Raw genomic sequence first — 26,937 nt, 5'->3', positions numbered from 1 at the left:
TAAATTAGCATATCATCAGTTTGGTTTTATGTTGTATTTGAGCTACTTTATTTTGCAGAGGTTTTTTTTTTTTTGATCTTTTTTTCCCTTCCTCTTTTGTGTCGAGAATTTTGGAGGCTTCAGTGGAAATTATTAATGACAACTCTGATTGCCTTCAGGGTGCAAATTCTAGAGGTTAATCTATCCGCTTAGCATGGAGGCACATTTAGAGAGAGCACGATCACATCCATCAAGAGAGGAATTTTGAAAGTTAATGAGATCAATGACATGCATGGCAGCATTTGGTAAGAGAGGTTTTATCTTTCAACATTCTCAGTACGTAACATCTTTTTTATAGTAAGTTATATACTCTTTGAGATTAGGATAGGAGATGTGAGAGAGAATTTCCACACTCACTCCTGAAGGTAAAGCTTAAACACAAAGTGGGTTTGTATTTGTAGAACTGTTTAAGCTAGACTTTACCCCTTGGGTAGGTTTGCAGGCTTCATATACACCACACTGTATTTACTCTACTGTATAACACACACGCTGGCAGCAGGATTGGTTAGAGTATGTTTTGGGACTACCGCTAAGAGAACACAAATACAGCACAAATGAGGGGGAACGTAACTGATATGAAGAATAAAACATTGGCTTATTTTGACTCAATGTGGCAAGAAATCCAGAAATCTCCAAATGAATTGTAGAATGAAACACTTTTGCCTTTTTTATTTTGATGATCACAACAAAAATACAGTTCAACCAACAATAAACCCTTATTAAAGCATCTGTCTTAATATAGCTTTTTTCTTCTCAGTTACAGTACTTTTATGAAGGCAGTTCTTCCCTGTTACCTATGAACTTTTAATACGTTTCACTGCAGAATAATTGAAAGGCTGATTTTGTTATTACTTTGACATTTTGCTGCAACTTCCCACAGCTCATTTAAACAGCAAAGCAAGTGGTTGATTTTTGAGCACAAACAATGAATAAATAAGAAAATCCAGGGTGAAAAAAAAATTCAAGCAATGTCTTTAATTTGGCTGAAATAGCCAAATGACAGGACAGCATGGGGACTGTTGCCGATTAATGACTTGTTTAACAAATTGATTATGGTTGTCTGATGATTAATTCAATTTGATGTATGTGGTATGTGGTAAAGAAAATTGGGCTTTGAATATAATTTCTTAGATATATGGCACTTGTTATCAGAGTGACCCTGTATGGTTTGATACCATTTATATATATATATATTTATTTAAATGTCTAAAAGGTATATTATTTTATACTGATTAGTCAATGTATACATATGTCAATAGATTTTTGAATTAAATATTTTGCTGATGATAACGTAATTTGCATTTCAAATCTCCAAAGGCGATTCCTATAATGCACTCTTAATCCCACTTGAAGTCATGTCCAACAGTTTCATAGAACTTAATATTAAATGGCCTGTAAAACTCCTGCAGCTGCTCTATGACCTCCTGGTCGATCTGTACATGAGTTCTGCCCTTGGATTTGCCGAGGCAGCGCGGCTGGCTGCTGCTCTCTGGCTTCTTCAGACAGGGGAATCCTTTGGTTCGATTAAAGTAGAAGTGCTTGTCTGTGATTATTCGTTTCAGTCCTAGAAAGTCCTGAACTTTCTCCATTTCCCCGGCTGGATCGGTGATCAGCCGCTCCCCGCTCACAAAGTGCATCTGCGATGGGCGGAAGTACTGCAGCCAGTTCTCTAGGTGCAGGATATACATTCCTATTCGAATGGCGTTCCAGGACGAGTCAACAAGACCGAGACTTCTGTTCTTAAAGGCCAGTTCTTCAAACGTGGGAATGTCAGGCTTTTTGGAGAGAGTCTGTGTGTAGTCGGAGATCGCTCTCGTGACTGGGTTACGCACCACAACAATCAGCTTGGTCTCATGGGACATGGTGGCGATGCGTCTGGGCGCCTCCCTGGTGACAAAGTAGCTGGGAGTCTTCTCTAAAGTGATCTGGCTGTCGAGTGTTCGTGGCATCAGCCCCCTTGGGAGAGAAAAAAAAGAATAAAAAACAGATGGATGATTCAGCAGAACTTGTTTTTTTTCCTCTCCAGAAGCAATTCCACATTCCTTTTGTTTTTCATGGATGACAATCACAAAGAAGTTTAAGTTCAGGATTTAAACACTTATCCTGCCAGTTGTCACATATATGACGTAAACACCTTACGTATTAAAACTAGTGGTGGAAAGTGCACATTTACTGTTAGAGAGATCAAACATGTATTATTACGTTTTGTGAATCATCAAAATCCTTCAGAAAAACAAGCAAATACAATTTTGTGATGTACTGTAAAAGGTGAACTCAGATCTAAATTTGTAAGATATAGTGATACAAACGTTATTACATTTCTAAAAACAGATCAGCTGTTGTTTTTATGTTCCAGGTGACTATTGTATAAGCTCTTAGGTTATCAATTTATATTTTAGATGTTCATTATAGATACTGACAAATGAATTTAACTTGTAAATAAAAGTAGAGGATGCAAAAAGGAGACTGTCTAAAATAAATATTACAGTACTTTTTTTTAAATGGCAGAAATTAAGAAGTAAAAAGTACTGGTCCTCTGAATAGCAGTAATACATTAGTATAGTATGGTAGCATTGTTCTTCTATAAAAAGTAAACAAGCTATAAAAAGCAGTTAAATACAGTATAATTAAATACGTCCTGATAAAAAAAGGATCAAATGCCACATGTTCTACAAATTCATTGGTGACTTTTACAGCTTGTATAATCCAACATATGCTTCATAATTATCACCATGCTGCCATAATAATGGCTTTGAAAACTGCAGGCAAATTGTCTAGATTCGTCACATTTGTCAAGCGAGTTTTCATTTCCAGTGTAACATGTCATTCTGCTTTGGCACTCAGGTTCAATTAAAGTTGATTGATGAGGGTCTGATGTCGGCGTGCCAGGCGAGGAATAATGTACCTCTGTCACAATTCATACCATCCTTTGTTCCTTGTTTTGATTCAGTAGAAAAAAAGGACTCTGCTGTAGTGTCAACACAATTACTCTTTGATATGCGAGTCTACAACATGAGACTGTCTTTTTTGCTTCCATGATTAGAGGGGAGTATTTTTTTTGTTTTGGAGCTTTTGAAACAGTTTCTGGATTTCACTTCCATACCAAACAGTTGGATGATTAAATAACATACTTTCTTTATTATTACTGTTTGGAGGCATCGATTAAAAACCTAACCTTTCTTAAAGTTTCTCTCCAAAGGTGTGCGTAGGCACAGGTTACCTCTGAAGTCTTGAAATATTGATTCATTTAGCTTTATTTATGAATCCCGAGTTGTTGCTTTGGGTGCCTCTGGGCCACTAGCATCTATTAATCTTTTATAAGAACAGCACCTTTTCAAGCAAACTGCTTTCCTACACAAAAAAAAAAAAAGAAAGACTCGCAGGTTGGTTTTTTTTTCTCTCTCCATGAGGTGCAGAATGTAAACAGATCTTTGTTTGTGTGCTGAGAAAGTGTCTTCGTTATCTGGCCTGTCAGTACTGTACATTTTCACCAAGCCTCAGAGAAGAAGATTGTGAAGATGAGACGATCTCGTGTGCTGGTTCAAACCTGCAACTTGTCACATAATCTGCAAAACTGCTCTGACAGTGTGAACACGTACAGTGAAAGGTCACAGATGGCTCTGCTCAAAATAGTATCTATGACTGGAAGCTGTTGCTTATACAACTGTACACCGCACTTTACTGTAGACAACCTTTTTACACCCCATAGTATGAGGATACTGGGAGTGATGGTTTCAAGAAAAGGACATTTTAATTAGTTTAGAGCAGATTTCACACTGATATGTTTCACTCACACTGGCTTATTCTGTCTCCACTAAAAAAAAACAACAACCAAAGTGAACCTGTCTGTCAGAGGAAGTTGCAACATGTCCTGGCTTACCTTGAGTTATTGATTTTTACAACTGTTCTGTTTGTTTACTCCCACTGAGCATCAGCAGAAGGAAAACAACATGAGTGGTAGACAGAATAAAATAACATAAACTTGAATACAAGGGCAAAGTTTCATTTAAGTATTGGAAGGAAATTGTATATCTTGTATTTGTGTGTGTGCGTGTGGGTGCATGCGTGTGCGTGTGTTGGTAGAGGTTGGGGAGTTTTGATTTATCCAGATGTTAACATAAAAAGGAATTTATTTCCTTGCAGTTGGTCCTCTATACATACAGTATGCCTTTTTCTAAACCATCCTCAGTCCTGGAAATCAGTTCATTAAATTAAAAGCAGTGCACATGACCACAGGGCTCTTCACTGTTTTTGAGTATGAACTCTTACCTGTCTCTCTGCCTCAGTGACTAGCACTTTAACATTTTTCCCATCATTATCAGACATATTGTTCCATAGTACATAGAGAGTACATACAGAGCATTGTTATAACACACTCACAGGACTTTCACGCTTGCACAAAACTCCCCAAAAACTGAGGACATCAGGGTGAGCTCCATGTGTGAATGCAAACAGTCTCATGTTTTACTCTGACTTTATTTGCACTTTCTCCTGCCAGCCATTTAGTATTTTCTGCAGAAAAACCGAGTGAGCTCATGTGAGAATGCAGCAGGAATAATCAGGAGAATTCACTTTGAGCGAGCGGGAGGCGTGGTGACGTTTATTCCCTGCGATTGGTGCATGGAGGCGTCCAGGATGCATCCTTAACAGATGCCCGAACCACCTCAACTGACTCCTTTCGATGCGAAGGAGCAGCGGCTCTACTCCGAGCTCCCCCCCGAATGTATGAGCTCCTCACCCTATCTCTATGGCTGAGCACAGCCACCCTCTGGAGGAAGCTCATTTCGGCCGCTTGTATCTGCGATCTTATTGTTTTGGTCACTACCCATAGCTCATGACCCTCATAGGTGAGGGTCGGAACAAATATCTACCGGTAAATTGAGAGCTTTGCCTTCAGGCTCAGCTTCCTCTTCACCACAACGGTCCGGCACAACACCTGCATAACTGCAGACGCCGAGACAATCCATCTGTCTATCTAACAGTCCATCCTACCCTCACTCGTGAACAAGACCCCGAGATACTTGAACTCCTTCACATGGGGCGAGCACTAAATGCCAATATTCTCCTAATAGCATCATATAGCAGACTCTGTTGCTTCGTCCAGTACTTCCACATAGTTCTTTTTACAATGTGTCTTCACTCAGGAGACCCAGTAGAAAATGAGGAAGTGTCAGATCAACATCCACTGCAAGCAAAATAAGACCCTTCTCTCCTGCAAGGGATGCAACCGCCCTTCGGTGGGAAGTGAACCATAAGCGTTGGGACCTTTGGCCCCAGATGTGTGCCTTGGGTGCTGCGGCGCTCTCTAAGGTGCTGATCGTGCTTTTGTTCATCTGTTTGTTTGTTTGCCACTGCGTCTTCCATGTTTCTGGATTTCTGCAGTTATTTTTGTATACACTTCCATAGTTTGACATGCCCATAGATAGCCTTGTTTTTTTTTTCAATCCAACCTGCAACCTGTTGTTCATCAATGCGTGCGAGTGTGTGTGTTGTTCAATGATTTTATCAGTCGGGGAAAAAAATCCAGTTGTCCCTATTTACAGTGTTTTTATTAAAATGCATAGCCTAATATAGCCAAACTAAAAGTTGTGTATCATGTATTATTGTAGAATGTATTTTAGCAATAGACATGGAGCAAGAGTAAAAAAATACAGCGCACTATGAAAAGCCGACAAATATTGTAAACTGACATGAGACATTTAAAAGGTTGCCAATCCTGCTCTATGCTCTGTGTTATTTTGTATGTACATAAACGTAAGTTGTATTTATCATAATTTCTCGTAAATTCATCCAAAAAATGGATTCTTTGTGTGCTTCTGAGCACAAACAATGAAATTACATATGACGGTCTGACAGACCGCTGCAGCGCTTGGGGGGGAGGGGACAGAATGCTGGCGGTCCGAGTGTTAAAAAGCCTAACCAGGGACTAGGACTGCAAACTAGCCATGGCTAAAGTCCTATATATATTGCATCGGTTGCACTTTAATTAGATGTAGAAATGTCTAAATGTATTGTCCCTGACAAATAAATTGATATAAAAATAAAAATTAACTGATGCTGAGGTCCATGACAAAACATTAACATGCAGCCATAGTTGCTTCACAAGATAAAGCTCACTTCATGGGACACACACTGTCCCCAACAAAAGCTTTTCTAACATATACAAACAGTTGAAGGGTATAGGCTTTCAAATAATGGATTGACTTCTGCCCAAGTCAAGCATCTGAAGCTTGCATCCGGACATGCAAAGCGTTGCCCTAACCAGTTTGTCTCTAAATAAAGCAATCACAGCACTGCCAGAGTTGAGACAAATGGCAGTAAATAACAATTTACATGGTTTTTTCTTTGTCTATGTAATAGAATCTTTAACTAGCTGTTCCTGCAACCAAGGAGAACCAGGTGCCGTCCGTTTGAATTAAGGATGGTAGTCTGAGTTTTTAGCAGTAATTTTGCATCCTTAGAATATTTTGCTCCTCTACAACTGAATTACTTAGCAAATAGAACTTAGAGTGGCATGTTAAGTCTTATGAAACACTTTGCAAATTGCCCACTGATTTGAAAAACCGTTCTCTCAGCCACATAGCAGCAGCATTCTTATTTATAAATCTTCTACTTTTTATATATCTTTCTTTTCATTATTGAGATAGCAGAGCTCAGACCAGGAGGGGAGCATGTGTTACCGCAGGCAGGTGTCTGAACCTACCAGCAGGATTTCTTTTTTCTCCTCATTCACCCCCCTCCCCCGAGGAATGTACCAGCACTGAATCTGAAATGAGGAGATAAAACTGAGGGTCTTAATGGCAGAAGGTAGTGGTGTGCTTTTTACTAAAAAGCTCTTCAGTCCTTGCTTGGCGATGATTATGTGCAGTTGGACAAATCTACATGATTGTAATTTCAAATAGAATCGCCTGGAGGGTAATCACTCTGAAACTTTTGCTCCTTTTAAAGTGTGCACAGATCATTGGATTAAAAAAAAACACTTTAAAATGCACTATAATGTAAGCAGCTTGCTTTTTGGGAGAGGGGCACACACACACACACACACACACACAGACACCTTGATTCAGTGACATTTGAGGGAAAGTGCTCTGATTGATTACCACCTTCTCACTCAGAGTCAACACTAAATTCTTTGGGGTAATTTACAGTCTTCTCTGTGATTCTTGATGAAACTTTAAGTCAGGTTGCATTACAGGCTCTTCTGTGACATTTTAATCACTCTGAGGGAAAATGAACTCAGGTGTGGAGGATTCTCTTTCAATACTGGAGATAGAAACTTATTCCTGGTCTCAGATAATTTGTTCTAGATGCTTCCACATTTCATTTGACGCTGTAATTGCATGTCTTGTTTGTGATTTGTGTGGAAAAAGAAGCACATTTTAATCCTTTTTATTTATTTATTTATTTATTTATTTTTTACGTATGATTGAACTGAACATCACCCTGACATGATGAGTTCTTTATGATGTACTTTCCTAATCATTTGTACAATTCAATATTTCTTTGTAACAAATAAAAAATCAGCCTGGCTGGTAAATTCTAGAAAGATTGTTAATGAACTCTCAAGTATCCATTTTGCTGTTCTGATTATTTTTTTATACACCACAATGTGTGTTCAACAGTGTCAGTGTTATGTACTGAATGATACCCTCTATGAAAACAGAAAGAGCAGACACTCAAATCAAACAGACTTATCTAGATGTTGCTCCAGCCTTGCTTGTAAGAGGATTGTATTTATTATTCAATATGGCTTTATTACTTGAATCTAGGCTATGAATGAACCACTCTGTATATTCCTCACTGATCTAACAAGTTCTGGCCTCTTCTAATTCTAATTTGATGACTCTCTTATCATTTTCATCAACTGCATCACGAGGAAAGATACAATCTAGAACCAGCTGCTACTCTTATCTAGTGGTATTTAGGGTTAACAGTGGAAAGCATGACAGTCATTGGCACTCATTAGAGATCTGCGCTGTGCTGAGAGCTAGTCTGCATATTGTAGTGACCCTGAAAGAGCCCCGCTGGCTGTCTTGCTAAACACTTTATCTCTTTTGGAGGAGTGGAAGCAGAAGTTCACACTTAGTTCCCTCTGGATGCTGCTATATCATTACAGAGGAATAGGCCACAAACATAGAAGTCTTTACTACACAGTCCAAAGGAATCCCCATTAAACCCAGAAGCACCGTCCTCCTGCACCGTGCAGCTCCACTGGGGGGGAACTTGCTGCTCTTTCAACTGCAACAAATGCAGCACGAGTTTTGATTGCCAACAGTAATGGGAATATAGGTTCCTCTGAAATTAAAGTGTCTAAAACATAGTTAGTAGTATTTTATTATCTTGAGTTATACAGAGCTAACGCTTGGACTTTTGCAAACTGGTTAACATCTGTAAATTGCCAATTCATTCCATAACAATCGGACTTCCACTTCCTATGCCGACCTGGAGTTGTAGTCATCTGTAGTGTTTCACTAACTGAACATCTGAATATTTTGAATCCCCAGAACAAGCACATACATAATTTAGCAATTCATTTTTTTTATTTTTTATTTGACCTTTTGAAAGGGGGTGTTTTGAATAAAAATATGAAGCAGGTTATTGTTTTACTAAACATGTTCCATTTAAAACTTTTTTTTTAAATTCAGTCTGAACCTCCATAATCTCCTCTGCCTGAGCAGCCTGGGTTCAAACTTTTAAATAAAACGTGCATTTGTATTCTTAACAAATAAATACAAATTGGACTAAAGGTCATGCCCTCTGCCTCATCCTAGCCAGCAGAGTGCATGTGAGCGTGCGCGCTTGTGTGTGTGTGCTTGATTGCAAGAGAGACATCAGGTGTGCAGGAGTTAGGCTGCAGCTGCAGACCATCTTCAATCAACTCTGCTATAAAATGCTGGGCTTCATCTCCACCACTGCCAGATTGTAGACTGTTTCTTCAGTCAGTCTTCAAAACCAGCTCTGGCTAACAATGAAAGCCTTTTAATTAAAGAACTTCCATGAAATAAAAAAAGAGGGATTGAAAGTTGGTAACTCTTACATGGGGGTCTTTAATGATGTCACACACACAGAAAAAAAGGATTATTACTGAATGACTCAGCCCATCTGCATGTGATCTAACACACTCACATAGAAGCTTCTAAATGTGTGCAATGTGGCCCATATAAGGCCAACACAGAATAATTAGTTAGTCCGGATCATCTCCTGGGTAGAGACCAACAAAAGGATTGAATTACATACTTTGCCATTTCTCTTCGAGAAAGAGTTTTAGGACTTTTTGGATTACTTCTTGAATTCAATTGTATTTCCGGTACTGGATTACGAGTTTTCCTCCTAAATGCCTTCGTCTGGCAGCAAAAAGATAATATTCTGCTTATGGCTGAGCAGTTTCCCCTCCTCTCTTACAAATTGAACAATCAGGTTTCAAGATTTGAATCACTTTTAACTTATTTCTAAAATATAATCCAATTATGATCATGGACAAATTATTCATTGTTTTTAAGCTGTATGCTTTCCCTGCTAAAATTCTATGAATAAAATTAATCAACTGCAACTAAAGTCTAAATTGTGGAAATTTGTAGTGTGGGATAACATCAACAAAAGGTTCCTATAGGTTGCTCTAGCCAATGTAAATAAGCAATGAATTGATAACCTGGCCCTTTAAACAGAGAGCAGGGGCTCGTTTCTGAAAGAAGGTTCAACAAACCCCTCAGTCTAACCCTGAGCTCTGAGTTGATTTACCATCGGGTGGGAAACTCTGAGTTTTCGGTTCCAGATCAGCAGATTGAGATGAGTAGGTCCACTCGGTGTTCAGCGTGACTATAAAAAGCCACCATGAATGGAGCCCTGATTCTACGATTCACCATGGCAACAGGTGACAAAAAAGAGAACCTCGTACTTTAACCATCTCTAAATATATCACTGTCTTCTATTTGTATTCATATATCCTAATATAGAGATGTATGCGGCCATAGGCTATGGCGAATATGAACAGGTTTTAAGGATGAAAAAAAAGTAACACTGCTGCAGTGCAGCGGCAAAGGAGAGAAAAGTGGTGTAAGAGAAAACAGCTGCTTGCGTTAGCGCATAAAGTGTATTAAGCTAAGCTAATACTTAATCAGAATTAGGCCTATAATATTGCAGGTCATAACTGGTGGAATGGTATTAAACCTATACAATTTATTTTCATTAAGATGCAATCCAGCAGAAGAAAAGCGATTTTAAAACAGCTCAAAATGAAATATAAGAACATTATAGGTTCATACAGACTACCAGATTTAACTTCATTCAGAGTCTATTTGAACGTGCATTAACTTTATCCCCAACATAATGCTGTATTCAAACACAGGCTAAATGTCCTCTCACCTTTATCCCGTATAGTTTATTAGGCTAATTCACCCTAATTCAATTAACATCTCCTGACGTCAATGTCAATTAATGTAGGCTCTAATTCCCTGCGGAGTAGCCTAATGCAGCCCCTTCATACAGAGGCTCGACTAAAAGACATGCCATGTTCGATAAAATAGTTCGTCTTAAAGGCCTACGCTGTAGTATTGCCACCCTAACGTATCATAGCAAAACAACCTGGATTTTTATTCAGACAAACGGTGAATCTTCATTAACACGTGCGTGATACGGACTGAATGAAAGAATGAGGAAATGAAACAGCGATTCTGGCTCTGAAAGAGGGTGGGGACCTAGAGAAACCCGGGGTTCACTCAAGAAAACCTCGGCCCGACCGAGGTTCACAGACTCAGTTACCATAGTAACTGACTCAGAGGTAAAGTAACCTCTCCCTCTGAAACGGGCTGGAGTTACCCCTCTTTCTCGGGTTTGAGTGACCTCCTCTTCTGAAACAGAATACCCAGAGTTTCCCTCATTTCAGGGTTAACTGACTCAGAGTTTACACAAAACCTTTTTTCAGAAACGGGCCCCTGGTCAAGTACCTCATGTACAGTGGTAACTCCAGATCTAACAACAATGAAGATAATACTTCTTAGTCTACCATTGTGAGTACAATCAACAACCTTCAAACTGTGTTTAACCTTGTCCAGAGAAGTGGACAAGGTGCCAGGCCTAAAATGACGTGCCTCTCGAGTTTGAAAATTATAGTTAAAGATGGTTGTCAGAAGATTTACCTTAGACAATAAGGTTATTGAATGTAGTTCAACATATAAATATGAAGGTTCTTCCAAGATGAAAAGCTGTCTTTTAATCGTCATATTGATTGTCTATCAACAATCTGGGGTTAATATAGCGAAAGCATTATTTGCTGTTTAAAACAACACCATCTACAGTACAGGGTCTTCACTAGAGGAAAGCATATAGTGTTCAAACTGGACAAGGTTCATCCTCTAGGGAGCAGACCCCCTCTATGTATCATACAAGCTACCTGGAAAAAGTTTTTTCCAAAAATAAATAGAAAACTGAAATCAAACACAACATAGTTGAATACTAACCTCTCTGACACAAACTAATGAAAAGGTTGGACATTCAAATGTATTTATTAACAGTATAGTCTGTGGTGAACCCCTCCCCATGCCTGTTTGTAACACTAGGGGCAAAAAGCAGCATCACCCACAGTCTTGTTTGATTTCCTTCCCAGTGACACAGCAGACTTTTCAGCTCGAGACAAGTGAGTCTTTTTTAAACAGCTTCAACTTTGTGAAGAGCACCGCAGGTTCATCAGGGATGCAGACCATCGAAACAGGTAAAGGTCAGCTTTGGATCGTCTCATTGTGAACAATCAATGAACTCCGAATTTATTACTGTCATTTCACTGTGGTTTGAACTTATAACAGAATGTTGCACAGGACGAGATCTTGGCAAATGTTTGCAAAAACAAAATTACCATGCAAAAAGGCTACACATGAGGAATGCAAGTAACTTACAAAGAAAAAAACAAACAATAACTGTGAATGTATCTCCACTGCTGAATGCCCTCTTTAATTCATGAAGGTTTAATATGAATAAACATTTTAATGAGTTGGAGGATTTCAGGCTGATCTGATTGGGCTTTTACTCTGAAACCATAAATCACAATGTGAAGTGTTTCTGCAGGGGCCTGGAGATTTAGATACCTCCCGTTGGACTACAAATATTTGTCATTAAAAGGCTTAATAATGAACCCTGCCATTAGCAACTTGCAGGACCGCAGGCTGACCGTGGAGTCGCCTGAATCAAAGGATCCATTACATGCTGTGTTTGTTCGGTCTCTGGAGTTATTTTACAGCAAAACAGTCACACACTAAATTAGAAGGAAAGTCTCTCGGGCTCTGGTTGCCTGTGTGTTGTCACAGTTAGCAGCATGCAGAGGAACGATGGTCATCGGGTCTGGCAACACATAAAACATTTAGTCTGGAAACAAAAGTGTAGTAATGCAGAGTCGAACGACATCCAACACACAATCATTAAATGATCTAAGTTGCAGCTTTACAGTTATGTTGTTATCTTCAGACTACACAATAATATACAGTGGCCTATAAGGGCAATTCTTCTGCAACCAGACAAAACATTTCTGTTGTAATGACCCCAGATACACAACATTTTATTTGTTTGTGTGTTTTTCAGTTTGCAGCATATTTGCAGTTAATACATTGGTAAAGACTTTTTTGCAGCATTTTTTCAAAACTCACAACACTTCCCTGTTTTTGTATTTTTGTTCTTTTGCACCTGTTTCGAATTTTGTACCTGAAATTAAATTAAAATTTAAATGGTTTTTGGGCCCTTGTAAGGTGTTTGTCTTTACGACCACAAATACACACAATAATACTATGCAAAAACCACACACAGTTGGAATTAAATATTGTGTCCTGATTAGTTAACCGTAATAAATCAGAGCCTACATGTGCACTATCTTTAGTGCCTGGCAGAGTAACTGCATGTACTGTGATTTGTTTTTCTGTTTTCAGTTAGTACATATGTACATATGAGATAAATCTAATCTAGGATGCAACAAATTCTCTTCTTTTTTTTTTTGCTAACCTGATCTAACAGCAAAAAAGTTAGAATCACAAGTGAGATTTCTGGGTTTGCAAACTTTTCTCCATACTCTAAGAAATATTCTTACAAACCATTTGTCCTGAAAGGCCTTGGAAATCCTAAATGATACGCACAGACTTTCTCCCTTACTGTCAAAACCCATTATTAGTTTGGATTACTGAGATATTCGACTGTGCAGGCAAAATGTTCTGATGATGCGTGAGTCTCATAATGTCTGTGCCAGTGCCCTTCCTAAAAATGGAATCTTCCTCTAGCTCTCTGGAAATGACAGCCGAGCTCCAGTCTCAGACTGAGAGGCTGCTCCATTATTAAAGTATCACTCACTTAGATTACAGCAGTGATGACATGTGATCATTAATCACCTGAAACAGAGGCTCGCTGCCTTGAAAGTCGATTAAGAGTTAACAAAGAGCAGTCCAGACGAATACAGTAGTGCTGCAGCCAATTCAGCCAGGTTAGGAACAGAAGGGAATGTCAATCATGCACTTTTTTTTCTAATTCAATCGAAGACAAATTGGTTGAAATGACCAAATAGGCTGAGCCAATGTCTTAATGTAAAGGAATTGTTTTGACATGAGTCCAGCCCTCAGCCATATAAAATCAAAGCAGGACAATACAGTCCTGTCATGGTGGGGAAAAAATGTTTTGCATAATGTATTTGACCTTGAACCAAAACCCATTTAATCGCTGTCATTTCAACACTAAGCGCGTGTATCATTGAAATAACAATTATTCATGGTTTGGTGTGCAGAGAGAAATGACTGACACTTGCTCCCCTTGAACAATAACGCGTTGAATTGAGCTGAGCTACGAGCTGTCACATTAACATGCGGGGCATGAAAGTATCCGGACACTTAAATGAAAGACTCAGATGGGTGAAAGAAAGCCTCTGAAATCTTAAATGGGTCATTGTCAGACGATAATCGATTCCTGTTTGGTTTAATTTTTGAGATAATTACTGCTGATTCATCTGAAGAAAAACGTAAAACCATGAGTGTAAATGACTTTTCAACTCTGTTTAAAAAAAGTCTTACTATTTTCCTGTATCATTATCACTTTGTTAAGTAGCCTAATTATCGATATGCAGATGATAGTGCAGTTTCATGAACAAATTTAACTAACATGTATAGCAAGGAAACTTCTTGAATTTTCACCCGCTTTGGAGCTCTGATACAGAGTCTTTCTGGGTTTACAGTTTAGCCTCTAGCAATGTGACTGTCAAGGATATTTCTAAATTGAGATCAGACAGTCATACACCTTAAGTAGAATTTTTCTTCACTAAGTTGTTTGGGAGGTACAAAAGGCAGGAATAGGAGATGCAGGAGGAAGCACTCAGACAGGATTTGATCTGTGGTCATAGGGGAGGGTCAAAAATAGTGTGAGCTGAGGATCCTGACTGATGGTATTTAAAGAATCACAATGTCTCCAGAATGATAACGTTATTTGATTCAGGCAGCGGTTCAGCAGTAAATAAATGCAATGGGCACTGATTTCATGATATGTCAAATGACAGTTGACTCTTGATCATCTAATTTTTTTTCAGTTATTGTGAATTAAAAGTCTTTTCACTGTTTATACCTTGGATTGGCAATTGGTGACATTTTGTTTTTTGTCAAAACATATTTGCTGTTGCACAACAGTGCTATATACAGTAAATGTTACTTAACACATGAAAGTTACAGTATGCACACAATCTGTGAGCATTAAGAGAAAAGGTCCAAAGCGCATGCTACTAGGCCTAGTTAATGAATTTATTACAATACACTAAACGATTTATAGGGTTATAAATGCGAAAAAGGTATCATTGGGGGGACCCTACAAAAAGGCTCTAAAATTAGTGAAAATTAGGGACTCTTTAACAAAGAATCCCTCAAAAAATAAATAATGGAGCTGGGAACTTGTTCTTCAGTCCACCTGTTCCTGGGACATTTGAGCCTTGTCCGGTAAAGGCACTGACAACTGTGGGAAATATTTGACTCTTTATCACTAACTTTGTGTGAAAATCACCCGAACACATGCCTGTTAAAAAAAACAGGGATGGGAGCAGGGAAACACACCTACCTTCAATGACGTCAGTGAGCAGACTGAAGCTACCAAAGGACCCACCCAACTCGGACAGCAGCAACACAATGAAAATCAAGTGACCTTAATCGTGTGGGTGAAAATCACCCGACATTAATGTTCTATGGTTAAAGCTGTATATTATGTGACCAAGTGGAGGCAAGTACAAGGCCAACAGAATTGGGCCCAGGACAGAACCTTGGTGAACTCCACAAGCCATGAATGAATTTGAGGAAATTTTATTTTGTACTGTAACAGAGAATGTCCTGTCAGCCAGGCAAGAGGAGAACCAGTCTAAAGCTGAACCAGAAATACCCACCCACTGCCTGAGCCTTTCAACCAACATACTATGGTCCACAGTATTGTATGCTGCGCTGAGATCAAGCGAAACCAATACTGATCATTCTCCTGAATCACTTTACATTAAGAGATCATTAAAAACTCTTAGAATAGTTGTTTCTGTAGAGTGTGACTGAAGAAAACCAAACTGAAACTTATCAAGGATATTGTGCGTTTCTAAGGCAGCAGTGAGTTGTTTGGCAACCACCTTTTCTTAAACTTTGGCAATGAGGGTAATGGAAATATGCCTTAAGTTTTGGGGCAGAGAGGAGTCAAGATTAGCTTTTTTGAGAAGTGGTTGATTAGCTACATCCACACAAGATGGGACAGGACCAGATGATAAGAGTTATTGAATATGGGCTGAATACATGGCCCAATGGAATTAATAACATTAACTTTAACAGAGAAGTGGGCAAAATGTCAAAAGGACTTGAGGAGGTTTTCATCATGCTGACCAGATTTGTAAGATCTTGTATGGAGATCAAAGAAAACCTTTCCAGGATTTATTTAAGTCAGTCATAGTGATGAGGAGGAGCAGGTGGAAAACAAAGAAGAAACCAGAAAAAACAACACTGGCAGGTACAGGTGCAATTTGCAGGGCTGTTGTAGGCGAGTTCAATCATCATACCGAAATTAGAAGTCTCTCCATGTGTGGAGTGGTGCTGAAATTGCATATACGATGAATTTCATGAAATACTAGTTTCCATAGGAATGACCAAATATTTAGCGTCAACCTTATATAAGGGCCTATTTATTCTAAAGTCTGGGCTGAATTTATGTCCCAGTACATCCCTTATTGATAGTCACCACATAAGACACTTGAGAACCTGTTTTTGTCTAACTATCATATAGAAGCCTCATACCTCTCCATACAATTAAGACTGTTTCATAAGCTTTTCAATGGATTTTGCATTTTGTATGTAATATATGCATGTTTACAAGATTTACATGCCTGAATAAAAGCACAACCTCTGCTTTGGAGACCAGTCTCAAAAATAGATTTTTGGTAATAAATGTTAACCACCACATGTCTCTGAGCTGCACTGAAAGACAGCTCATTAATAATGCAGAATTGCGCCTTATCATCCCCCCCGCTGTATAATGTGCAGTTTTCTGTGTTAAATGAGAAACATCTAACTTTCCATCCTCATCAACCTTTCTGATGATACTGTTCCACAGCTCCCTGCCTCCCCGAGCCAATTAATGTGGACCAAGAGAATATTTGTAGCTGCAGCCTCTCATACAATTTCAACCCTTCTCAGGGAATCTACTGGAAGTGCTTCTGACTCCTGTGAAATCAATAGATCTGAGATGCCCTTTTAAGTCCTGATGGTGTACAGCGACGTGTTTGTGTTTGATCTTTATGATTCTGTGGAGGATGGAAAAAGTGGCAGGAGAAGAGTGAGGAAATAAGAGGGCAGTGAGACAGAGTGTTTTATAAGGTCCCGTACGGTTATATGTGGACACACTCGCACGGAATAAATGAGGCCATGTGTGTGTTCTGTTCAAGAGGCGCAGTAATGAACATGGCACCATTTCTCTTCCCAGCCTAAATGATCTGTCACATGCTTAATGTAACGGGACACAGTGCAGAACAAGCGACCATTGGAGCTGAGGATTAATTGGGTGTCACATGTTATATGATTTTCTTTGCTACAGATATCAGCCACTGAGAAAAAAAGTTTCAAGAAGTGTTATGAATGAATCTTTATTTACTCTTCAGAAAACAGTATGTACAGTCTTAAGAATTTTTTTTAACAAAAATAAATAAACGAGTTGGAGCCATTGTGCTAAAAAATGCACATAAACTGAGGTCATAGTCAGGGCTGGTTTTATCCCCCTACCCATTTCTATACTGACTGGTTTCCATAATCCAGCGGTTGCTGTGTTTTCTTAACAAAAGTAGTTGTCTGCTTCAGTCACAAGATTCGACTCACATTCACTCATATATTAATGGCTATTTTCAAATCTCATGTCTATTGCAGCAAAAATGATCAAACCCGGCAGATGGCTGTTTCGTCATGAGCCTGGATTTGCCTGTTAAAAGGAAGTATTTTCTTGCCACTGTAACTTTTGCTAAATGTTGCTAGAGTGCTACGCTCATGATGGATTAAGCTGGGTCTTTAAGTAAGGTCTTTTACCTGCTTTTTGTAACATAGCAATGATTATGGTCTTTTTTCCTCCTCTTTTGTAATATTAAATAACAAAGAGGAAGGTCTTTTTGATTGATTGATCAAATTAAAAGTTAGTTGTTCATCAATGTCACCAATGAATAAACCATATATGTTTAAAAAACAACATATTTGCTTAATGGAGTTGGGGTAGGATTCATTCTCAGAAGAGAAAAACTAAATAAGTCCTCCACTCATCTGTATTTGTCACAAAGTTCCCATCAACCATATGGCCTTGTCAGGTGTCATCAACTACGTTAGCACTCAGGTAACATTTTGTTTTGTGCACTTTTTGTTATGCTCTGGTTAACAGTCATAAAATGTATTCTAACCATGTTTTGCGTGGGTTAGATCATCACTGTTATAAATGATTGAAATGTCATAATATGAAGTGTTGTAGAGCCGGGGGCTGCAATGCAGTGGTAAATCTAGCTTTAGTTTAGAGAAAGCTGTTGCTGAATATGTTCAGGTTCTTCCTGAAATAAGATCAAGGTCACCAATTGTTTCAGATCTGCACAAAACAAAATGTTACCTGGATGCTGACGGAGTTGATTGATATCTGAAGGTGTCATGAGATCTGTGTGATATTTTGTGGCTTACAGAGACAAGCGGGGGATTTTGAGTGGTGATTCAGTTTTACTCTCTTGAGATCGACTCTAACCCCACTCGACAAAATAATACTTTTTTTTTTGTGTGTTGAATGTCGTTATGAAGCAGAATAATCCAATGATCAGGTCCAGATCATGGTCTAGAAATACCTTTAATGATACAATAAGTTCAGCGTTATTTTACAAACGGCTTCATTCACACACATTTTCAGATGCAGTTCATGCAGTTAAGTGTCTGCACTGTTTACCTGTCATCATCTACATTTCTCTTACTTATCACACACTATTGTTTTTTCCCTTTCTTCCATCTGTAATCTGCTGTCTGTCTCTCTCTTGTCACCCCTTCTTTTTCATCTGCAGCTATTTTTCTGTCTGTAATCAATCGACAATGTGGGATCAGACGAGTGAGACCTGCTAATTGAACAACAGCCTTACAAATACAAAATGAAGGCTATGTATCTTAAATCGACAAGGTTACTACAGACACTAACTCATACCCTGAATGGAGAAATGGGAAGCGCTGAGCAAAATTGCAGCGAAGTTTTCAATCTGGCTGTATACGTTGAAATGTAACATTTTAAGCACACATGTGTCTCTCTCCAGAACGTGACCCTCGAGGCAACCACCAATATTGCGAAATTCCTTGATCTGGCTCAGGTTAAGGTTAGTAATAAATGTCCATTGCTGGATGAGTTAATCAAATTAACATCCGAATTAGTCACTGGCATCTTCAGTAATTTGTTAAGAAATGAAGTCATGTATTAACAGTAAGTAGTGGGCCTGCATGTCTAATGCTCAATACACACAAGGCATAATAATTAGATTCCTTTTCCATCGTTTTTCATGAATCAGGAGATACAGTTCAAATCTCATTTATGCACATGTTTGAGTAACCTTTGTTGATCATTGTTTGATTATTGGATCGGTTCTTTAAGCCTGATCAAGAAGTTTTGTGAAAATATATACCTTTAACTGTACTTATATGGACAGCTGATTACTTGAGCACCAAGCAGAACAACACAAGTAGACTGCACAAATACTTTATGTTTCTTGGAAAAAAAAAAAAAAAAAAGTGACAGTTCATCAAAATGAATAGACACTTTAGGGTGACGTGCTTTCAAACAACCCAAACATTGTGACAGATAATCACTGAGGGCTGGTCCAATACAATGAACATCACTCAGTCACTTGTCAGGTTGAATAACACTTTGTTCAACTGGAATTAAACCAGTCGACATATCTGCGGTATTGTTTAAGCATTTGTTTTGAGTGTAAGAACTGTCAGCTTTGTGAGACGTGCACAATATTTCAGCTTTGTTATTTTCTGTGAGTTGAATCCTATCTGTGTGGGTCCTTTATGTATCTTTGGTTGAATTTAGGGTGACAGAGAAAAAATCATTTTGTAACACCCAAAAGACTGCTCCAAAAGTTTGCTTTCTGATGAACTAAAATGGCCCTATTGCATCATGAAGCTACACGAAGATGGACTTCATGTAGAACTTGGTTCAGGGAATGATGTCATGATCCTCAACATTTTATTTACAGGGACAGAAAAATGCAACACATGCACATGCTTGTGAAGGCTAATAAATGTGGGCAGGTTACGTTGTGTCTACACTTGCTTAAATGATTCAACACGCTCACCACTGTAAGGCAACATCTCTGGGCCCATATTAACTGTCTCCATGTTATGAAGTATTTAACAGCAACTCCTCTTGCTTAGAGTTACAAACACCACAGTCCGTCCTTTGGGAATGTTTTAAAGATACAATATGTAGATTTCACCGCCAGAGGGCTCTCAATTAAAACTGCATTAACAAAAGATGTCGTCAAGGCTAACGGGGAATCATGGGAGCTCTCTCTGCTACTCTTCATCAGGTGTTTCCACGGCAACGATAAACATTCTGTCTGTCATGCCGTCATATCAGGGCAGCCGCCTCCGCAAGACACGTCTCATTACAACCCTACAATTACAGATTTCTCTGACTTTGATAACTTTTGGAAATGTTTTATGTAATATAAGTACTGAACAAAAAAACATTATAACATGTGTTTAGTCAATTTATAATGGATTTACATATTTTAATGAAAACATTGTTGTCAAATTCTACATTTTGTACACTTAAAACAAAATTTAAATCTCTCTTTTATTAAGCAGCTCAACATTTCTTTGATTTGAGGATTTCAAAATGCTAAAAGACTCTTTCCTTTACATGCCAATGAAAGGAAATAGCAGGCTGTGTGTGTGTGTGTGTGTGTGTGTGTGTGTGTGTGTGTGTGTGTGTGTGTGTGTGTGTGTGTGTGTGTGTGTGTGTGTGTGTGTGTGTGTGTGTGTGTGTGTGTGTGTGTGTGTGTGTGTGTGTGTGTGTGTGTGTGTGTGTGTGTGTGTGTGTGTGTATTGAATTGTCTTGGATCTGCATGAGTACACTCGTAAAACACTGGCATTGTCACTTTCATTTTATGGTATTTCATTCTGAATGAACTAATCCAAAATGTCTCATTATTTTAGTTCTGGTTGCATCTTTTCAGACATTTTCATCTCTGAATACATTTCTCACAGTTTGATTTATAGTATGAAATAAGGCCCCTGACACATGCTGCAAAAGGTTAACTCATTTAAGGTTAACACATCACGAAAGCTTTCTTTTTTCTTTCTTGAATGTGGCATGTTTGCCGTCATATAGCTTTATGAAATTTTTGAAATTTCAATCAAGCAAAAAGGAACTTGTTCAGCGGATGCAGCAGGAGCCAATTATTTCTCCCTCTGAGTGAAGTATTAACAGCTAGCTCTCAACATGAATAGCATCTCTAAACAATGAATTATTATGCATGTGCAGACTTAAGAGATGTAATTTAAATGTCTTTTAAATGAATCATAGATGAAGAGAAACTGAAAAGCGGGGCTACATAAAAGCAAAACATAACAATAGTATGTGAGGACACTGCAGGCTGAGACATGATGGGCAGGTGCTCATATGCATGATAACTTGATGCATCCTCTGCTGTTGGGTGTTGCAGTGCTGCCTGAGAACAGTGACTTTATCACTTGCACTATGTCATGGGAGAAATGCTTCTCAGTCTGCGCCAGCAATGCTGCAGAAACTTTTTGGTATGCAGCTTCAACAATCAATCAAAAAGTTTGACACAACGTCATCAAGCCTTTTGTTGATGGACCTTTGCAGACTTGATTGCAACTTCTTTTATTCAGTTTGGCAGTGCATGACAGTTTCTGTTAAGAAGAATCTTTCTGAATTTATGATTAATTTTAAATTCAAGAAAAAAACGCTTGACACAGAAAGTGAGAACTAGAATGGTGACTCGATCTGATTCAACAGGGGGCATCTAGACATTTTTGAAAAAGTGAAGAAGTGCGGTAAACACTGAGGTATGTGACAGTGATGCCACCAAATCAAGCATGATTTGAGCCTATTCACCTTCACCAACACAGGAATGTTTTTTGTCCTCGTGTAGCCTGTTTGGAAGCAGCTGGTAACCAGGACGCTGCATGTGTCAGCTGTGTTGTTGGCTGTGATCATGTGTGAGCTAATACTACATCAGCCTCATGGAGCTGTCTGTTCAGCACCACAGCATGAAAGAAAGCATACCGATTTCAAAGAAGAATCAAACTTTAGATCTAAGTGCTGGTGTCCTACTTAAAGAGAGTTGCAGGCATGTTAACATGGGACTAATGTTTCTCTGTATGTATTGTAATAACCCCACAAACATACATCGATGTCTGTGTGTGTTTACGGCACACATACATCATTAAAACAAACTAAGAAATGTGAAATACTTGTGTAACTCGGGAGTATCTTCATCTTTTTTTTCCCCTTGTAAGAAGAAGGTACACAATTTTAGCATGTCAAAATTTTGGCTCATAGTCGCGAGGACTGCTCTTGGGGGGGGGGGGGACTGAAGTAAAACATCTGTCCAAGCATACACCGAGACAAATGCATCTATCTCAGAAACAGGACCAATGGATACCTGGATGTTTCATTATGTTCCTCACCTGTACCAGTCGAGCCCTCTGTCGTAGTTCCTGTCGAAAAAGTGCGGCTCTGTTCCGAGCGCGCGCACATCTGGATGTATCCGGATGAACTCCAGCACCGCTCGGGTGCCTCCTTTCTTCACACCGACTATTAACGCATTAGGCAGCTTCTTATTCCCATATTTCTGCGCCACACTCGTGTTTCTTAACTTCATGTCAGCCCAGTGACTTCCTGATGAGTCAGGAGATTTGTTCGATCCTCGCTGGGCAGCCGACGCATCCAGAGCGGACCTGACTTCCAGCGAAGCGCAATTGTCCAATTTCCCCAGAAGTTTCTTCCCTCCTGCGTTCTTGCTCGGCGGGCATCGTTTCCCCTCGTAACCCTGATTTGTCATGATTGTGCCGCGACAGAAAAGAATACTATAACATACATAGGAGCAGGACAGTGACACAGTGAATATGAAGGCGAATCTGGCTCTAAATCTGTTCGTTGTTGAGAGGAACCTATGTGCCATGTCTCCATGGGTTCAACGCGCTGCATGATTTTCCATCGGAGTCTCCCTCCTCTGTTGGTCTGCAGCTGGAGTGTGGCAACAAATAAGGTTGTAAAGTCAGACACACTGGCATATGAGGGTAGGGGGGGCGTCCATGGAGGCATCAGCTGCGCGTAAGTCCCGTTATTTCTTTTCATAGGCTGTCTAAAGGTGCGAGAAACTTGGAGCAGAATATGATTTCAGCAGCTTCCAAGAAAATAAACGGGCAAGTATATAAACAAGTTGTTGTTAAGTAGTTAGAAGTCAATAATCCGGATCAATTACTGATGCCACTCTCCTACAACGAGTCCCAGAGGAATTGTGCGCACATCTTCATCCTCCAAATAAAGCCCTATGCGTCCTCAGAGTCCTTAAAAGTCTCACCAGTGCTGTCGTGCTGCTCGCCTGTGACATGATTCCGGTGCTCATGCACCCTCTCCTTCCATAATGAAGTTGTTAAGATATATATATTCACTTAGGCTGACGGCTATAAATATTTAATCTACCTTCTGACGTCATGATCACGATCATAATTCTATGCTCGTTTTGTCTTTTAAAGGAACATCCTGAATATTTTAGGCTTTTTGGGGGGATTTCAGATGGAACATTTGGCACCCTGAGTGGCATACATTTAGTCTATTTAGATTAATTCAAATTAAGTTTCGTTATTTCTGAGTAGTTAGAGCTATAACTGAACCTTATGACATACAGTTTCATAATGTTCAATTCATTAATAACAGGTCTGATTCCAGAGGAGTTCAGCAGAGCACCAACGTGTTACAAGCAGCTGCCAACAGTTTTGTAATCACTTTTCTGTGCAACATGTTTACTTGCCTTGAAAGAAAATGACTTATCAAGGCTGAACATTCAGACACGAGTTCTCTTTACACACAGCTTAAGCAGCCTCTAAAAGTCAAGATCACACTTGATCCTCTGTGTTGCCATAGTGCAAGCTAAATGCAGGAGTTATACTTTTCAGTATCAGTGTTGTGTTTTAGCTGGTTTCATTATGTCCTTGAATAGCAAAAGCGATATTCAAGTGTTTTATTTTTAATTAAATACTAAGAAATGACTATATTCACAAGGGAACATATTCTGCAACAGCCCATACGACTTTCATCAGGAGAAATGCCATAACTCAAAAAATTCAAAAACACAGAATAACCAAAAAATACACAACAACATAATCATGCTGCAATTTAATTATGCTAAAAAAAAGTAGAGACAAATGCAAAAAAATACACATACAATGACAAGTCAAACACAAACCTAGGAAGCATGCGTAAGGAAAAAAAATGGATATCCTCATGGCTCCAGACCTCCAGACCTTTAGGGGGAAGATGGAGAAAAAGGGAGTGACCAGACACAGAGTTACTGATTCTACAACTATAGACATGGTCAGGACAGGGTCAGTGACCAAAAAAAATAAAATAAAAAAATAATCTTTATAATGAAACACATGTTATCTAATTCCAGTTCCAACTAGAGATCTGTAGCCCTTTTTTTCTTCCTAATTTTCCCCCAGCCCATTTCTCCTTTATTCTGACTATTCTAAGCTGTTGTGGCTCATCTCATCAACCACTGTCCATTTCATTGAAATAGTCAATTTCTGTATGGCCCTGCTACAGTAAACTTGTTTTCCTGTTGAAACAAAACATTCAATTGACTGTGTTGCCAACAAAAGAAAGCACCACTGGTACACAAGCAATGAGCAAAGATCTCATTGGACCACAGACTCAGGTGATTGCAGTTAGTCGAAGTCGTATTGAGATAAGTGACACAGACACCTCATGGTTTCACCTACTGATGAGTGCTGTAAATGCATTACTCAATAAACCCCCCCAAAATAATTATTAAATAGATTTGAACAATTGGACAAATTGTGTCATATTTGGACTCCTGGTTCATGATTTTTAATTTTTCTTGATAGTTCTTAGTTTTATGTTTTGTGTTTAGTTAGGGGCTTTTATGTTGTTAGCTGTTTTGTGGCTCTGTCCTTCTGGGTTACCTGATTTCAGAGGTTTGGGACGTTCCAGTGCGCTGGGGATTTCAATCACGCATGATGATATATTTAATATCTTTAATTTAATAATTATTGTCTTCTAATAAAAACATTTTATCAAGTTTGCTTCAGAAATGAAAGGGCTTCTGTCCTGAAACCATGAAAATGAAAATAGAGTTATCCAATCAGATTTGTTTTGTTGTTGTCTCTATGCAGAGAAAATGTTAGTTGGCTCATTCATTGGTTAGGACTTCATAACCAGGACAGAGGGGCAATGCCTCGTGTTTATTAAGAATGTGACAGGTGAATTAACCAATCATATTTTGATTTGTGGTGGGTGGGGCCAAAAAAAGATTGCCCTGGGCCTTCCCGAAGGCTATAGTTTAAGTTTTTTCTATGTTAGCTTGTACTGTGGACGAAGCAATGAGCTAAGCATGGCCGTGGCTACGCCAGACGAGAGCAAGCTTGATAGTCTTGCCATTTTCAAGGGGGACTTTCGCAGATAAGGAACTTTTAATAAAAAAGTGGAAGGCCAACTCCAGCGCTAAAAATTAATAAATAGAAAAGGGAATTCTCTTGGAGCTGAAATCTAAGGACAAACTTTTTCACGCTACCATTGACCATGGACAGACAAATTGTGTTTTGACTGTAAGTCAAAGCTGGCTTGATTATTTAGCATGAGACTACTTGCGATGGCAGTCAGCCTACATAGCTTGTTAGTACAATCTGAACTTTCTTCATAATTTTTTCAATATTATGGCATAAGGCTTGGCATATTTTGCATGTGAAGGTAGATTGTTTTAAGGGCTGCACGCCCTCTGCTCAACTCCTCAGGCTTGCTGTTGTTTGAGTACTAACATCACGTCCTCAACATGATGTGTGAATTTTTTTTAACACAATGTCAGAGTGTGGGATGCACACTTTGTACCTAGACCGTCAAGGCTTTCTTCCATTCAACCTTGCAAGGCCAAGGGTACATTTGTGAAACTAAAAGGAAATCGTGTTCATTCACACAGCCTCCTTTGTGGCTAAAAAGCTGTGAATTGTTTGACATATTTGCCGATACTGCCTTGATGGTGAGCAACATTTAAACAAGCATTCCCACAAACACCATTATGGCCAAGGGTTGAACTGTCTTTTTGTGAAACCCCTAGTAGTATTTTTTGTTGTCTTGTAGCCTTTGTCCAAATGGTGCTTATTTCCAAAGAACCCTCAACTATTTAACAAAGGGTTGATGTTCCAATGAGGAGAGAGGGTATGCAGCCAAATGTGACCACCAGGAAAGTAGGGCAGCACATACTATCTTTTTATTTCACTCCAGGAACATGTAGTTTAAAATACTGTAACTTTATGGAAAGCTGCTAGATTCATTGATGTAGCTTGTTTTTGTGTAAACATTCAAATAGAGCTGAACTTCGTCAGCCTGGTGACCAGAACATTGAAGAACATTCTGTTCTGGCTTTGTCTGGTTATCCCTCAAAGTCAACAACTCAACACTTTAGTGTCTTGTAACAAGACAAAACTTAGCATAAAGGGAACATCAGCAAATAATTGTCAAAATACTTGACAAGTTTACAACCCAATACAGTAGCCTGTTGGTCCTGAGAAATCATCAGGTTCAACAATAGAAAAAAATGTATTTGTGCTTTTCTAATTCTACAATTCTACAATTCATTTAGCACATTCATTTTAACACTTTTATCCAAAGCATCAGACATCCAAGAATATGTGCAACACAAGGAAGGATCTAGAGAGGAGGAAACATCATCAGTAAGTGCAAAATATCAGCTTTAAGTCTGATTGGAAACAGGTGTTGACAACATCATTATTATCATCATCGTTGGTGTTGTCGTCATCATCCATCATCATTCATTGTCGTTGTCATCCATTCAGTGTGTAGGTATTCAACCCCTTTCATGGGTCTTTAGCTTTTTCTTAAAGGTGCAAAGGGGACTCGCAAATCCAATGGAGTTTGGTCGTTCTTTCCACCACCAGGCGGTGATAGAGGAGAAGAGTAGTTAAGTTCATCTTGTTTTTGCCTCAAATGGCTTTTCCATGAAGTTTGCTGTGATTGTATGTGAAACTGCCCCTGAGCCACATATTTACTGTATAAACATTGAGAAGGAACTTAAAGCAAAGTTATGTGGCAGTTTTAACTTATTGATTCAAGCTAAACAGCTCTTTAAAAGGGAAAAGT

General features: G+C 38.9%; 1 protein-coding gene across 1 annotated transcript; it reads right to left on the bottom strand.

The window, feature by feature from the left end:
- Positions 1–678: 678 nt before the first annotated feature.
- On the bottom strand, positions 679–23,160 carry hs3st2 (heparan sulfate (glucosamine) 3-O-sulfotransferase 2). Its single transcript, XM_020642516.3, has 2 exons — positions 22,227–23,160; positions 679–1,995 (listed from the first exon to the last, which is right to left on the bottom strand). Exons 1-2 carry the CDS (start codon positions 22,718–22,720, stop codon positions 1,377–1,379), a joined length of 1,113 nt encoding a protein of 370 aa, XP_020498172.1. The 5' UTR covers positions 22,721–23,160; the 3' UTR covers positions 679–1,376.
- Between the last annotated feature and the right edge of the window lie 3,777 nt (positions 23,161–26,937).

Source organism: Labrus bergylta, chromosome 16 (genome assembly GCF_963930695.1).
Source record: "Labrus bergylta chromosome 16, fLabBer1.1, whole genome shotgun sequence".
NCBI classification, from domain to species: Eukaryota; Metazoa; Chordata; class Actinopteri; order Labriformes; family Labridae; genus Labrus; species Labrus bergylta.
This window is presented reverse-complemented; position numbering and strand designations above follow the sequence as displayed.